The sequence below is a fragment of the Ictidomys tridecemlineatus genome, chromosome X, assembly GCF_052094955.1.
Source record: "Ictidomys tridecemlineatus isolate mIctTri1 chromosome X, mIctTri1.hap1, whole genome shotgun sequence".
Taxonomy (NCBI): Eukaryota; Metazoa; Chordata; class Mammalia; order Rodentia; family Sciuridae; genus Ictidomys; species Ictidomys tridecemlineatus.
Window position 1 is genome coordinate 74,574,981 of NC_135493.1, and position 16,899 is coordinate 74,591,879.

The 16,899-nt window shown below is 38.3% G+C and overlaps 1 protein-coding gene across 9 annotated transcripts in view; it reads left to right on the top strand.

The window, feature by feature from the left end:
• Nucleotides 1-16,899, top strand: part of Taf1 (TATA-box binding protein associated factor 1) — an 82,296-nt gene that overhangs the window by 61,830 nt on the left and 3,567 nt on the right. For 4 of the 9 annotated variants that reach the window (XM_078034686.1, XM_013365042.4, XM_078034687.1 and 1 more), the window contains 7 exons: nucleotides 4,434-4,501; nucleotides 4,797-4,913; nucleotides 8,195-8,320; nucleotides 9,127-9,228; nucleotides 9,505-9,661; nucleotides 10,805-10,982; nucleotides 13,742-15,631. In XM_078034686.1, the coding sequence (XP_077890812.1) occupies nucleotides 4,434-4,501; nucleotides 4,797-4,913; nucleotides 8,195-8,320; nucleotides 9,127-9,228; nucleotides 9,505-9,661; nucleotides 10,805-10,982; nucleotides 13,742-13,961 (968 nt within the window). In that variant the 3' untranslated portion in view covers nucleotides 13,962-15,631. Of the gene's footprint in view, nucleotides 1-4,433; nucleotides 4,502-4,796; nucleotides 4,914-5,061; nucleotides 7,726-8,194; nucleotides 8,321-8,537; nucleotides 8,631-9,126; nucleotides 9,229-9,504; nucleotides 9,662-10,804; nucleotides 10,983-13,741; nucleotides 15,632-16,899 lie in introns of those variants that run through there. The other 5 variants (XM_005339944.5, XM_005339945.3, XM_078034688.1 and 2 more) reach the window with 4 other exon arrangements.

Genomic DNA, 16,899 nt, shown 5'->3' on the forward strand with positions numbered 1-16,899 from the left:
GATGCATCACTGTAGTATGCTGATTTTAAATCCTTTGGGTATAAGCCAAGGAGTGGAATAGCTGAGTCAAATGGTGGTTCCATTTCTAGTTTTTGAGGAATCTCCACACTGCTTTCCAGGATGATTGCACTAATTTGCCATTCCACCAACAGTATATAAGTGTACCCCTTCTCCACATCCTCACCAACATTTCTCATTACTTGTATTCTTTTTTGATACCAGGAATTGAACCTAGAAGTGCTTAACCACTGAACCACATCCCAGCCCTTTTTTATATTTTATTTAGAGACAGGGTCTTGCTGAGTTGCTTAGGGCCTTGATAAGTTGCTGAGGCTGGCTTTGAACTCACAATCCTCTGGCTTCAGACTCTCACTCAAGAGCAGACTAAGTTGGTTAAAATTCTTTAGTAGACAATATAAAACATGATTTTTTATTTGCTCTTTTTAGATACACATGACAGTGGAGTGTATTTTGAGATATTATACATACATGGAGTATAACTTATTCTAATCAGAATCCCATTCCATCTGTTTGGTTCCTTTGCCCATTTATAGATTGGGTTTGGGGGTTTTTTGTGATTTCTTTTGGTGTTAAGCTTTCTGAATTCTTTGTGTATCCTAGAAATTAATGCCTTATCTCAGGAGAGGGTGACAAAGATTTTCTCCCCTTCTGTAGACTCTCTTCATCCTCTTGATTGTTTCCTTTGCTGTGAAGAAGTTTTTTAGTTTGAAACCACCCCATTTATTTATTTTTGGTTTTACTTTTTAAAAATATATTTATTGGGCTGGGAATGTGGCTCAGGCGGTAGCGCACTCGTCTGGCATGCGTGCGGCCCGGGTTCGATCCTCAGCACCACATACCAACAAAGATGTTGTGTCCACCGAGAACTAAGAAATAAATATTAAAAATTCTCTCTCTCTCCTCTCTCACTCTCTCTTTAAAAAAAAATATATATATATATATATTAGTTGTAGTTGGACACAATACCTTTATTTTATTTATTTATTTATTTTTATGTGGTGCTGAGGATCAAACCCAGGCCTCACATGTGCTAGGTAAGTGTTCTACCACTGAGCCACAACCCCAGCCCTTGGTTTTACTTCTTACACTTGAAGAGTCTTTTTAGGGAAGTCAGTTCCTGAGCTGACATGTTGTAGTATTTGGCCTAAATTTTCTTCTAGTAGGTGCAGCGTTTCTGGTCCAATACCTAGGTCTTGGATCCACTTTGAGTTGAGTTTTGCACAGGATGAGAGGGATTAAATTAGATTTTACTACATATGGATTTCAATTTTCCCAGCATCATTTCTTTTCTTTTTTTTTTTTTTTTGAAGAGAGAGAAAATTTTTAATATTTCTTTTTTAGTTCTCGGCGGACACAACATCTTTGTTGGTATGTGGTGCTGAGGATCGAACCTGGGCCGCACGCATGCCAGGCGAGCGCGCTACCGCTTGAGCCACATCCCCAGCCCCATTTTTTTTTTTTAAAGAGTGAGAGAATTTTAATATTTTGATGTTGTTGTTGTTATTGGCAGACATAACATCTTTGTATGTGGTGCTGAGGATCGAACCTGGGCCACACGCATGCCAGGCGAGCATACTACCGCTTGAGCCACATCCCCAGCCCCCAGCATCATTTCTTGAAGAGGCTATCTTTTCTCCAGTGTATATTTATGGCACCTTTGAGATAATTGTATTTATGTGGGTTTCTCTCTGAGTCTTCTGTTCTATTCCATTGGTGGTCTTGCCTGTTTTGGTACCAGTACTATGCTGTTTTTGTTATTGTAGCTCTGAAGTAATAATTTAAGATATGGGATTGTGATTCCTCCTGCTCCACTATTCTCTAAGGATTGCTTTGGCTATTTTGGGCCTCTTATTTTTCCAAATGAATTTCATGACTGCTCTATTTCTATGAATAGGAATTGCATTAAATCTGTATAGTGCTTTTGGTAGTATGGCCATTTTGACAGTATTAATTCTGTCTGCAAGAACATGGGAGATCTTTCCATCATCTAAGGTTTCTTATTTCTTTTCTTAGTGTTCTGTAGTTTTCATTGTAAAAGTCTTTTATGTGGGTTTCTCTCTGAGTCCTCTGTTCTATTTCATTTTTTTGTTTGTTTGTTTGTTTGGTTTTTGGTTTTTGTGGGTTTTTTTTTTTTTGAGGCTATTTTGAATGGGATTGTTTCCTTAATTTCTCTTTCAATTGATTTATCATTAGTGTATAGGAACACGATTGATTTATGGGTGTTAATTTTGTCTGCTGCTACTTTGCTGAATTCATTTATGAGTTCTAGAAGTTTTCTGGTAGAGTTTTTGGGTCTTCTAAACATAGGATCAATGTTGTTGGTAAACAGAAATAGTTTGATCTCTTCTTTTACTGTTTGTATCCCTTTAATTTCTTTCTTTTGCCTAATTGTTGCTAGAGTTTATGATTAGTTGAAGTGGTAAAAAGAGGGCATCCCTGTCTGGTTCCCAGTTTTTAGAGTGAATGCTTCCAGTTTTTCTCTGTTTAGAATGATGTTGGCCCTGGGTTTGTTGTATATAGCTTTTTCTATCCTGAGGTATGTTTCCTCTATCCCTGGTTTTTTAGTGTTTTAATCATGAATGAGTGCTATGTTTTGTCAGATGCTTTCTCTATATGTTGGCACATTTTTTAAGAGAAGCCAGACACCTGGGATTTTATGTGAAATCTCCCAATTGTTACCCAAGTAATTTTTTAAAGCTTTTCATTGAGATATAACTTATGTATAGAAACATGTATATTATAGGTGTATGACTCAATCCATTTTTACAAAACTGAATTAATTTTTTTGTATAGGCCAAATAGACTGGGTTGACTTGTAAGCTCAGGTTATTTGGGGAACTCTATGATTAAGTTAAGAATTAATTTGGACTGGGGTTGTGGCTCAATGGTAGAACACTTTCCTAGCATGTGTGAGGCACTGGATTCAAACTTCAACATCACATAAAAATAATAAAAGAAAAGTATTGTATCCATCTACATCTAAAAATATTTAAACAAAAAAAATTCACTTATAGGAAGTACCTTTGAGGAGATACATCATCAAAATGCAATGTATAGACATTGTTTGGGTTGTGATTCAAAGATAACAAATGTAAAAGAAAGAACATTTGTGAAATAATTTGGTATTGTGAATCTTGACTGGTTGCACAATAATGTTAAAGACTTAAATTATTTTAGACTTGATATAGTTGGGTTTTTGTCAAGGGAGTGGTACTGGGGATTGTACCCGGGGACTGGCACATACTAGTCAAGTGCTCTCCCACTGAACTATATCTCCAGCCCTATTTGATTTTTATTATGAGACTGAGTCTCACTGAGTTGCCCCAACTGGCCTCAAACTTGAAATCCTTCTGCCTAAGCCTTCAAGTTGTTGGGATTATAGGCATGTGCCACTTGGCCTGGCTTTAGTTGGGTTTTTAAGATAGGTTCTATTGTCTTTTTCAGTAGATGTTATGTTTAGAGCAGTTTTAGGTTTGTGGCAAGATCAGGTGGAAGTTACAGGGTTCCAGTCCATTCCTGCCCCCATATACACACAGCCTCCCCCACTGCCAACATCTCATACTAGATCTAGTGGTATATTGTATGAATTGGTGAGCCTATGTTGACACATTATTATCATCCAAAGTTCACAGTTTACAGAAGGATTCATTCTTGGTGTTGTATATTCTATGATTTTTGGCAATTGAATTACCTGTATCCATCATTTTAATGTGGTATACATAATTTTTTAAAGTATGCTTAATGACACATACTGAACAATTAATTTATGTATGTAATTATATGAAGCTGAAATTTGCTTCAAAATAACTTGGGAGGAGTCTGAAAAGTTAAATTATAAATAAAAGAAGATTAGCCATGTGTTGATAGGTGCTGAAGCTGGTTAATAGGTACATGGAGTTCATTATGTTAGTCTTTTTTTTTTTTTTTGTCGCAGGGATTGAACCCAGAGCACTTAACCACTGAGCCACAGCCTCAGCCCTTTTTTTTTTTAAATTTTTTTAATATTTATTTTTCAGTTTTCAGTGGACTCAACATCTTTATTTTATTTTTACATGGCGCGATACCACTTGAGCCACATCCCCAGCCCCCAGCCCCAACCCTTTTTATTTTTTATTTTGATACAGATTTTCACTGAGTTGCTGAGGCTGACTTTGAACCTGTGATCCTCCTGCTTCAGCCTCCTGAGTGGTTGGGATTACAGTTGTGTGCCACCACCCCTGGCTATATTAGTCTATTTTTGTTTTTGTGTTTGAAATTCTCTATTTCTAAAAGTAGAGCAAAATTCCAAGTTTAAGATGAAGCATAATTTTTTTCTGAGTCTAGGATAATGGACATATTGCTGGTGACAGAATATATAAAACTCTGAAACTAAAGTTTGCAAAGCTAATGGCATTTTCTTATTTTATTTATAGGGCCTGAGAGTCAGTATACTAAGACTGCTCAGGAAATTGTGAATGTCTGTTACCAGACTTTGACTGAGGTAGGTGATTAAAAAGGAGTCCCCTTATGATCTAGCTCCCTGAAGTCTTTGTTTCCTTGAAAGAAGAGCCTTCCCTAACCATCCTATTTTAAGATGCAACATCCTACCCTCTACTCTCACTCTAGATCCCCTATGTCCTTTTCTGCTTTATCATTTGTGTTCTTTATCATTTATGTTCTGCCACTAGATTAAAAGTTCCTTGAATACTGGGGTATTTTTGTCTGCTTTGGTTACGTTTTTCTTTCCAGTGCCTAAATCATATTGAACAAATTCATTAATTATCTTTGTTTCTCAGTATGATGAACATTTGACTCAACTTGAGAAGGATATTTGTACAGCTAAAGAAGCGGCTTTGGAGGAAGCAGAATTAGAAAGCCTAGACCCAATGACCCCAGGGCCCTACACTCCTCAGGTGAGTCTGAGGGCTAGTAATTTTCTCTAATAATTTTCTTATTGGTTTGGGAAATTGGGAGCATGTTAACAGATCTATTACTGAGTTACCGTTCTTCTCTGTCCTTCCTCTTCATATGCCTTTCGTGTGCTTTCTTGTCTTCTCAAAGGCTAAGGTGAGTGAGGGCCATGGGTCTTGGTGGCCTTGTTAAATCCAGAAGAGGCAGCTGTGGGATGAATGAGTGGGTGGGGTCTCAGTTGTTTAGATAGCATTTGGGAATACTAGATCATCCCTGAGTCACTCTAGTTCTTTTATCCATAACTTTTGGGGTCCTAGGACATCCCCTAGAATGCAAGCTGCTTGGTTATAGATACAGGCCACAGTGTTTCTGTACCTTATAAATGCCTAATTACTTATTCCCTATGGCTGAGATGTCACTCATTTTCCTGGATTGACTCCCTCTCCTGGTAAATAAAAACAGGTGATATTTATAATGTCTTAAATTTACGTGTCAAAAAAACTAGAGAGTAAGGTAAATAAGGCTTTTAGTCTTTCTGATCTGAATATACATAATAACATACTTGAATATACTTAATAACATACTCTAAGAGGGTTGTCATATGTCCAGAGTAGAAAATAACAGGCTATAACTGGTGCTTGGTTTCTGTATTGGAGACACTGGTAGGATGGGAAACATGAGGTTTGACATAAAACAGTTCTGGGCTTGAGTCTTAGCTCTGCTACTACTGTCTAGCTTTGTGATCTTGGGAAGCTACCTTTCTAACTCAGTTTCCTTTTCTCTGAAATCTACTTTTCAGGATCATTGTAAAAATCAAATGAGTTACTTTGCCTCACACCTAATGGACATTGAGTTAATATTTGTTTTCTTCTCTGTATGAAAGTTTGTAAAGGTCCCCAGAGGCAATTTCACATTTAACCAAATATTTTAATGCAGAATTCTCCCACTCCCACAGGAAATTTTTTCATTCTGCCCAAGTTTCACTCTGAACTTATAATGCAACGTATATCATCTCTGTTGGATTATTGCTGTCTCTATGTCTCATCCGTGCGCTCTCCCTATCTCTTTTACTCTCTCTTTCATCCCAAAACCTAGGTTACTGAGGGGCCAGGTATAAAGAACCCTCAGATACTTCTTCAAGGTCCAGAACAAGGAAAGGCTCTTGGAGTGTGTGGGCAGATTGGGTCAAGGGGGCTTGGGTGAGTGATGTTGCCCAGGAAGGCCCTATTTGCTAATAGGCCCACACCTTCCACAAGGTATTTTCTGGTAAGTTAAAGCCTGGGTATTAGCCACTGTTCTACAGAGGAGTCCAGCCACTGAGCAGCACCTTGTTTGCCCAGATCCAGGATAGTCTAAGCCTAGTCCTCTAGTGAGTCGCCTCAAGCCCAAAAGTCATCTTTCTTTCTTCCCTACCCCCTCCTACACTACCTCATGGCTGAGGAAAACCCATCAACTGTTCTCTTTCCTGAGCATTAGCTATTATTTGATATAGTTGGAGTATTTCATATGAAAAGTAGTGTATAAATAATACTGTTTAATTTTTCTAGTTTACCCTTCATCATTCCTTTCACTCATACATATACATTTTAAGATAGTATGCTCAATACATTGCCTCTTAACTTGTGGAAGTTGCACATGAGTGACTGCCCTTACCCACTACTACTCTCAAATCCAAACGTAATTAGAAAGTTTTTGTGTAAATTTAACATGTCATAATATAATTTTGATTATATAGAAACATGGCAGTAATCACACCTTATTTTCAACTTCTAAATGGTTGTAGTCAGTAATATATTTTTACTCCATTCTTTCCACCTAGTTTGCATTAGATCATACATTCAGCTTTATACTTTAAAACTATTTGTTTTGCATTTTCCTACACAGTCCTTTCTACTTTCCCCAACAGGCTTTAAGGTTTTGTAGAAATTTCATTCCCTCATTTTCCCTTCTTCTATTCCATCATGATTTATCTGCTTTGTAATGCTTTAAACTCTTTTGCTTCTTTTCCTCCAAAACCTTCTTCTTAATCAGCCTTGCTTGCTTTCTTTTAAAAACACATGTAACACATATGTGGGTTTTCTATTAATAAAAGCAACACATTTGCTGGGCAAATTGGAAAATACAAGAAATAAGTTGCTGGATATCAATTCCACTACTCAGAAAGAACATTCACCAATTAATATGTTGGTGTGTGTTTTCTTGCATATCTGTGATGTACATGTGTGTTCATAGACACAATTTTTGGGAGGGGGACCAGGGATTGAACTGAGGGGTACTCAACCACTGAAACACACCCCCACCACATCCCCAGCCGTATTTTGTATTTTATTAGAGACAGGGTCTCACTGAGTTGCTTAGTGCCTCACTAAATTGCTGAGGCTGACTTTGAACTCGCGATCCTCCTGCCTCCGCCTCCTGAGCCGCTGGGATTACAGGTGTGCGCCACCGTACCCGGCCCCATAGACACATTTTTAAAATTAGATTGATCAATATAGATGTATGTCTTATTTTTTTACTTTATGTTATGAACATTTTATGTAGTCCTTGCTGTCATTGAATAGTCCATTTGCTAAACCCTGTTCTTTTCAGGGAAGAAAAGAGGGAAAGGATCTGTAATTTACTGAGTGCCACCATTGGGATACCTCTCCCTCTTAATTTTCATAACTCTGTGAGGTAGACATTATCATCCCTTTTTTACAGTTGAAGAGACCAAGGGTTAGAGAGAATAAGTCATTTGTTAAAGTTACTTAGCTAGCAAGTGGTGGAGCCAGAACTCAAACCCAGGGCATTTTGCTTCAAAGCCCATGATTTTTTTCCACACTGTTTTGTTTTGTGGCTTACTCTGACAAGCTCATAAACTGTCAAACCATTCCATGCTCTTATTAGAATTGAAATGCTTTATTCTATTTCCTCTTAGATGTCTCTAAATCAAATAATCAAAATAGCACTGGTATGAAGCCCTGGACCTAAAAACAATACAAGACTTAGAAAAAAGTAGGTTATTGACCAGAGAAGCTATTAGAACATAAAATTGTCCTTAGCTTTGATGCATTTCTGCTTTAGGCTTCTTATTATATACACCTGATGCCTATCTGCTAGAATAGGCAACATTTGTAAGATTATAAAAAAAAAAATTGTCTGTAAAAGTTATGCCAAACTATATTTTCTCTTTAACTGGATTGCTCTGCATGACCTTTTTCTGCAGTGAATGCTCTAAAGGGAAATTCTCTTGTTTCCTTTCCCTTCCTTTGGTAGAAGCTAAATTATATGTTTTGTGCCACAGCCTCCTGATTTGTATGATACCAACACATCCCTCAGTATGTCTCGAGATGCCTCTGTATTTCAAGATGAGAGCAATATGTCTGTCCTGGATATTCCCACTGCTACTCCGGAAAAGCAGATAACACAGGTAGGACATTTTTGGTTTTGTTTTTTTCTCTTTGTGTGGTTGGTAGTATGCCTGGGGGGTGAAGGGTGGAGGAATGGTGGGGGTGATATGACATACATCATGAATGACTGGGCCCCTTGGCCCTGTGAATGAAGGCTTCGAAATGTGATTGGGGGACGGAGGGGGTAGGGAACAGGTTACATGACTGGCATTGTCTTCTGTCTGTTCCCATGGGCAGAGTCAAAGCACAGCAGAATTTCAGGGAATGTCCATGTGTATAAAAGTTTACGAGGCGTCAGAGCAACCTAACAGGTGATGGAAAGACCAACCGCATTCAGAGTTCAAAATAATTGTCCTGCTACTTTATGTATGTTATAATCTGAATTAAGACTATTTATAAAATTAAATTTTAAAAATTGGCCTTTTCAAGAAGTATCAGAAGATACTCCTAGTGTGAAGCCAGAAATCCTACAGTTATTCTCAGTCAGGGTTCCACTGGAGAGTATAAATCCCATGAGGGTTTTTCTAGACCAAAGAGTCTAACACAAGCTAAAACAAAACCCTGGGTTAGAAAGGAAACATCTTGTGACGATACAGTTAAGAGTAGACCAAGGACTTTCCAGTCCTTTGGTTTTCTTACCCTGGCTGTGATTTCCAAAGAATGATTGGGGAAAGTACACATGCCTTGAGCTGTGTAAATAGCCCCCACTAGCAGTGGGTTTGGCTGAGATATCAGGGAGGAGCATCTGTCCTGGGTGAAGAACCCTGGGTTAACTCCCCCTACATGCACGTCCCTCAATGATGTGCTATTTGTGTTCCTTACTCAGATGCGCCAGGGCCGAGGTAGGCTGGGCGAGGAAGACTCTGATGTAGATATTGAAGGGTATGATGAGGAGGAGGAGGATGGGAAACCTAAGACTCCAGCCCCAGTGAGTATACTTACAGAAAGCTTATGGTTACATTATACCCTTATATGATAGGAGCCCCAACAGTACAGAGCAGGCCAAATCCCAAGGTGATAATCAGAGTGTCTCCATAGTGAGCCCTGATCCAACTTTAATCCTTGGACCAGCTAAACAAATCTATCCACCAAAATTATTTAACTTCTTGTGAGGCAGCAAGGGGGGTGGTATGGGACTGGAGGTGGCTTCTGGTTTCTTACTTAGTCAGTTGATGGGGCATTGACCCTCCCTGGTCTCATTCAGGAAGGTGAAGAAGGAGATGGTGATCTTGCAGATGAAGAAGAAGGAACTGTACAACAGCCTCAAGCCAGTGTCCTATATGAGGACTTACTTATGTCTGAAGGAGAAGATGATGAGGAAGATGCTGGGAGTGATGAAGAAGGAGACAATCCTTTCTCTGGTAAGTCTTGCTCCTTTGCATTTGCTCCTATAAGTTCTTGGCCACATTTGTTATTATCCAGAAGCTGCCTTTTTTATTGACGTCCCATTAACATACATGAGACATACTCAGCACTCACCCACAGGATGACCACGTTCATTAGCCTTAGAGGAACTGAGAAATACAACACAGAAGGTACAGTAGACAACAGTGGAAAAGGCAATGCCTAAGTGGCAACTTGGATTTGGATATTTGCTGAAGATGAGAATGAAATATTATATGTGGCAACAGGGAAGGAAATTAAGAAAAAAGATAACTGTTTAGGGATGTATTCTGGATTAATGTTAGTAGTAGGGGGAAGTAATGGAGGGGATATAGGAAATAGGTTGGAGTGAAATGAAGAAAGGAAGTTGTTAACTTAAATTCAGATTCTAAACTAGATCTTTCCACTGTTGACTCTAGGCATTTTACAAGAGAGGCATCTGAGATAAGGAATATAGACAAGATGCCTATGTAGATATATGAGAGGAACTGATTTTGGAAGACCAAGCTAAAGATGTTAATTCTGCCAAGATTATCTTTTATTTATTTATTTTTTTGTACCTGTGATTGAGCCCAGGGGTGCTTTACCACTGAGCCACACCCCTTTCCCTTTTTATTTTTTGAGACAGGGTCTCTCTAAGTTGCTTAGAGCCTTGCTAAATTGCTGAGGCTGGCCTTGAACTTGGAATCCTTTAGTCTCCTGAGCTGCTGGAATTATAGGCATGTGCCACCACACCCAGCCAAGTTTATCTTTTTTTTAATTTGTTCTATTTAGTTATACATAATAGTAGAATGTATTTTGACAAATTGTATACAAATGGAGTACAACTTCTTCTTTTGACTGTACATGGTGCAGAGTCACACCAGTAGTGTATCATACATGTATATAGGGTAATAATATCTGTCTCATTCCACCGTCCTTCCCACTCCCACTTATTTTTTTTTTTTAGTATTTTTTTTAGTTGTAGAGGGACACACAATATTTTTGTTTATTTATTTTTTATGTGGTGCTGAGGATCGAACCAGTTTCTCACACATGCTAGACAAGCGCTCTGCCACTGAGCTACAGCTGCAGCCCCCCAGTTTATCTTTTAATGAACCAGAATCTGTCTTTTTTTACAGCTATTCAGTTGAGTGAAAGTGGAAGTGACTCAGATGTGGCCTCTGGTGGTATAAGACCCAAACAGCCCCGCCTGCTTCAGGAGAACACAAGGATGGGCATGGAAAATGAAGAAAGCATGATGTCCTATGAGGGAGACGGTGGGGAGGCTTCCCATGGTTTGGAGGATAGCAACATCAGGTAATGGGCAGCAATGCTACAGGGCTGTGGCATCAGTGCCCAGCTATGATGTCAAAGGGTCTAGCATCAGATTGCTTTCATCCAGCAAACATTTCCTGTGCACCTACTAAGGCCAGGCATTGTGCTAGGCCCTAGGGAACCAGAGGAGCAAGATATATCCTGCTGTTGAGGAGCTCTTCTAGTAGAAGAGAAGTGACACAAACAAATCATTACAAATACAATGTGATAAGTGCTAAAACATAAGTAGGTACAAAGTGTCAAGACACCATTGAGGAAGGAGCATCTCATCCTGCTTGGTGTAATCAGGGAGAGTTTCATAGACAGAGAACATTTGAACTGGGCCTTATGGGATGAATAAGAGTCTACTAAGTAGATATTGTGGCAGTAGATGGGTAGGTCTTTACAGACAAAACAATATATTCAAAGGCACAAAAATAAAACAAAATGTATTCCAAAGCAAAGGGAGATTGTTGGGGAGTAGTTCCAGAAGTAGCAAGAGGTTAGTGGAGGATCTAAAGCATGCTAAAAAACATTTGGGTTTGGTTCTATGGGTATTAGGAATTATCACTTTAAGGAAAAGGAGTTAACATCAGGTTTACATGTTACATAACTCTTAGGGCAATGTGGGACAGATGATGAGGGTATCAACAGGGTTTTATTAGGAGGAAGGGAAAATGAAGGGGCATATTTATTTAAGAGTTAGTTAAAAGGTAGATAATTTGAGTTAGAAGGTAAGGAGGTCAGGTAAATAATGAAAGGGAATGTTACCAAGATAGCAAAGAGGAAGAATGGTATTAGGGTGAGATAAGGAAGGATAGAAAAATGAATTTGACTTTGGGTATGTTGGATTTAATATACATATGATACATCTAGCCAGCAAGCAGTTAGGAATCATATTTTAGCAAAGATGTAGTTCCTTCCTTTAACAAGTTTAGTCTACAGGAAATCTAACACAGGTAAACAGGAAAACACAGTGTAACATAAAAAGCACTGTGGCAGGCAATTATGGGTTTTTTCTGGGGTTTGGGGAAGGGGGGGAAGGGAGCTGGTTAAAGAAGGTAACTACGGGAAATATGAATACTTATTAGCTACATAAAGCAGAAAGCAGAGGACATTCCAAAGACCAGGAAATTCTTGAGGACCCAGAGGCATGAAATATTTTTAGAGAATACAAATAGATAAATGTGGCTGGAGCTTTTGATTGATCCATGTAAGATATGTAATAGAAATGATTTAACAGGCTAGTGATGTACCTGAGTGGTAGAGTGTTTGCTTAGCATACATGAGGCACTGGGTTTGATCTCCAGCAATGCTAGATAAATAAATGTTTTAAAAAATGATTTAAAGAGATAGATAAGGACCAAATTTTGCAGGACCTAAAAGTTTTGGTTAGGCATTGAATACGAGTAGTATGATCTGATTTACAGTTTAGAAAGATTGCTTTGTTCCCCAAAAGAAAATGGGCAAAAGACATGAATTAATAATTCACAAAAGAAATGCCAATAAATGCGTGAAAAATGCCTTACCTAATAATCAAAGAAATACAGTAAAATAATTGAATTGCAGTTTTTTAACCTATCAGACTGGTGAAGATTAAAATGGATGATAATGCCCAGTGTTGGAAAGAGTGTGAGGAAAAAGACATTCTCAAACTACTGGTGGTAATGTAAATTGATAAAATACAGTGAATGGGAGAGAGGGATTACAATTTATCACTATAAATAATTTTTCTAATGTACATCCCTGTTGGCCCCAAAATTCCATATATAGGAAATTATTCTGTTGGGGTAATAAAACACCTTCGTTAAGATGTTTGTATAAGGATGTTTATCACAGCATTGTTTCTAATAGTGGCAAAATTGGAGACAGTTTAAATGTCCTAGTAAGAGATTGTTAAATAAATCATGTTACAGCTCTATACAGCAGAATACCATGCAGCTATTAAAATTATGCTACAGACTTGTTTATTGACACAGAAAGATGTTCATTATAATCATTAGTGAAAAAAGCAGATTCCTAAAGAACATGTAGAGTATCTCACTTGTAAATTTTAAACAAATGTTTAAGCATCTAAAGTGCATAGAAAAAAGTTGCAAGGTCATATACCAAAAGATTATTTCTGGATGGTGGAGTTATTGGTGTTTTTTTTTTCTTTTTTTATGGTGTATGTTCTATTTTTTTTAAATAGTGAATGCGCATTACTTGTGTGATTTTTTTTTTTTAAGTAAAATTCAGAATAAACAAACAAACAAAAAATAAAGAGCACTCTGGCAGAAGCATGAAGATTTAATTGGAGGAGAGCAGGACTAGAGGAATGAAGACTTATTTCAGTAGTACAGGCCAGAGATAACAAAGGACTGAGCCAAGGCAAGCAGTGTAGGCATGGAAAAGAGGGATAGAAACGAGATATACTAAAGAGAGCATCTTTAAGATTATTGATTAAATTTGGATACATAGGTGAGCCTAAGTATAAGTGGTAGATGGAATCTTGAGTTCGTCAGAGCGTTTGTGGTCATGTTAGTTGGCAGTGTGTGTTGTTCATGTGTAGGGGAGTTTTGTTCTTGTGTATATGAAGTTGGCAAGTTGATGTTTTTGAACAGGATCATTTTTCTCTCAGGGGCATGTAGAACAGTACAGAACCAGTTACTTTAGTGTCCAGGGGAGATAAGATGGGCTGATCCCTTGGTGGCACTGAGAATGGGAATGGTCAGCTAGAGGACAATGCCCGAGCTTGAGAGATGACATGTTTCTCTTCTCAGTTATGGGAGCTATGAGGAGCCTGATCCCAAGTCGAACACCCAAGACACAAGCTTCAGCAGCATCGGTGGGTATGAGGTATCAGAGGAGGAAGAAGATGAGGAGGAAGAGCAGCGCTCTGGGCCGAGTGTACTAAGCCAGGTCCACCTGTCAGAGGACGAGGAGGACAGTGAGGATTTCCACTCCATTGCTGGGGACAGTGACTTGGACTCTGATGAATGAGGCTTCCTTTGGGCCTCTTTGGTCAGCTTTCCCTGTTCTCCAGCCTAGATGGCTCACCTTTGCCCAATTTGTTCATATTTGTACAGTGTCTGATCCTGAAATCACCAGATTAACTAACACCTTAGCCTTTAATAATAGGTAAATGATACTAAATCACCTCTCCTGATCTTCTCGGGCAATGTCACCCTTTGATTTGAAACAAAGCAACCTGCTTCTTCCCCTACTACTACCAAAAAGAGAGAGCAAGCTCACTCTTTTCTAGTGCCCTCATTTAACTCCATTTATTACTTTTGATATACTTTTTCCCTGGGGAAGGAGGAGAAATTATGAAAGGATTAATAATTTTATGTCCTCTTGGTATATTAGAAATTTTCCAAGCATGGTATTATTTCAACTTTCTAATTTGCAGGCTGGAATAGATGAGAACACTCCTGCTGGAACAGAGAATTGGGTTCTGGTGGGTTTGTACCACACTTTAAAAACAAACCTGTTGGACAGACTGTCCATTAATTTATTAATTATTTGATTATACAATGCCTTATTCCTAAAGAATTTGAGGCAAATGACTTAAGTCCTCTGAAACAGCCTGTATGTCAGAAATGATATGTTGCCATGTAAATGTGTTCTGTTCCTCCTCCCTGCCCCCACAGGGGAAATGGTAGGTAAATGGTAAGTTCCTTAGGGCAAAGACTGTGTCTTCTGTTTCTTTTCATGCTTAGGATATGGTTCTGTGCAAAATAGCTGCTCAGTAAATGTTCCTAGAATCACTGAACCCTCAAAAGATGTATTACTGAGTATCTGCTCTATGATTAGCACTTTATCAGATCCTTGGGATGCAAAGATAAATAAGGCACATTCCTTTTACTCAAAGGGATAAAGCTGTGGGGGGGATGGGAATTCAAAACATGTTAATAAATCATTATAGTACTGTGAGATAAGTGCAATTAAGAAGCTAGCTATTAAGGATAGGGAAAAATAGAGGAGTGATCATGTTTGAAAAAAGTCAGGGAAGTCTTCCTGGAGGTAATTTTTAAGCTGATTATTGAAGAATAAATTAGTAGGAGCTTGCCAGATGGAAAAGTCCAGGCAGAGTGTAACATGAAGTGAAAAGGCCAAAATCTAGAAATGGCAGAGTGTGTTCCTAGTTTGTTTGTTTGTTTGTTTGTACCTGCCTTATTTCAGAAAGGATTTAGGTGGTTTATCATCCAGTCTCTTCAGTGCCGGAATGGCTAGAGATGAGACTGAAAGATGGGCAGGAAGCATATCAAGAGCTTTGAATTTGATGCTATTAATGAATTTTATATTATGGAAACTGAAAGCTAGAGGAGTGATATAATCAGATTTGTGTTTTAGAAATTTTCTGTATATCTAATGAAGAAAGAAATTGAAGAATCATATGTAACAGACATGTATGATCCCATTTTTGTAAAAGACAAAACCATGTGTGTATATTTATATGTGTTTATATGTACTTGTATATGCAAAGGAAAAGGTCTGAAAGGATATATGCTAAATTGTTCATGATGATAACCTCTGGGGAATGGGAATGCAGGGGAGGGGGTTTACGTGGTTGTATGTATACTAGGTGGGTATTGTGTTTTTATTTCTGTATTGTTTGAATTTTTTTACAATTATGTATTATTTTCGTAATAAAAAATTTTAAAATTCCAGTAATAGTGTGGAGAATGGTTTGCATGGGAGCAAATCTAGATCAAGTAAGGGGGAATGGAGCCATGAGTATTGGGGTCGGGAGGAGGGAGATGGATTTGAGACTTCTTTAGAAGGGGTAGAATCAATAAGACTTTGACCTATTGACTTTGGGGGATGAAGAAAGGAAAACTGGAGGGTGACATCTAGAATTTTAGTTTGGGAAATTGGATGAGTACATGATATTCATTCAGCATTCATGAAGCCATCTGTTTTTATCAAGCAGTTCAACACATGCTAATACAGAAGTAAGATATAGCAAGGAACTTAAGGTCTAGAATGAGAGATATGTAAATAGACAATAAAAATGGTCATTCCAGTAAATGGTTATTTACAAGATATCCTGGTAAGAAGAATGAGTTCTGAACCCTGCTTATGCAATAAAGAGACCCTTAAATGATAGACCATGAAGTATAAGGAGTTTATCAGAGATTGGGGTGCAAGACAATCTAGACAAAGGACATAATATTTAGGAGTACAAAATATATCCATGGAACTACAGGTAGCTCTGGATGGCTGGAATATAGGGAACATGTGTAATATAATGATTCCAGCTGGGCGCGATGGCATTTGCCTATAATCCCAGATGCTTGGGAGGCTGAGACAGAAGGTTCGTGAGTTCAAAGCCAGTCTCAGTGGCAAGGTGCTTAGCAACTCAGTGAGACCCTATCTCTAAATAAAATACAAAATAGGACTGGGGTTGTGGCTCAGTGGTTGAGTGCCTCTGAGTTTAATCCCTGGTACTTCCCCATCAAAAAAAATATATATATATATATATATAATGATCCCAAGCCTTGGAATCAAATGCTTATTTTAGAGGAATCACTCTGGCAACAGTATGAATGTGGCTAGAGTAGAGAGGAGTGATGATAGATGAGAGGTGATGGAAACCTAACTGTTAACTGAGGCAATGACAGTAGGGATGGAATGAGAAGTATGTCTTAGAGATAGATAATGGAAACTAAGAGACAGTGGAACCTAGGGTTCTGATTTTAGGTGACAGAGTAAATGGTGATCCATTCCCTGTAAAAGTTGAGGGCCTTTGGAAGGTAGGGGAAATTGCTATTTGACTGGAAGCATGCAAGTTTGAAGTATGGCCAGCTATAAGGCTTAAGATTTGTGCAACCTTGTGAAGAGGTGAAATCACCCAGGAGCATGGAGGACCAAATCTTGGTGAAGACCAATAATGTGCCATCAGAAATAGAAAAACTGAAGAATGGTATTTCTCAAA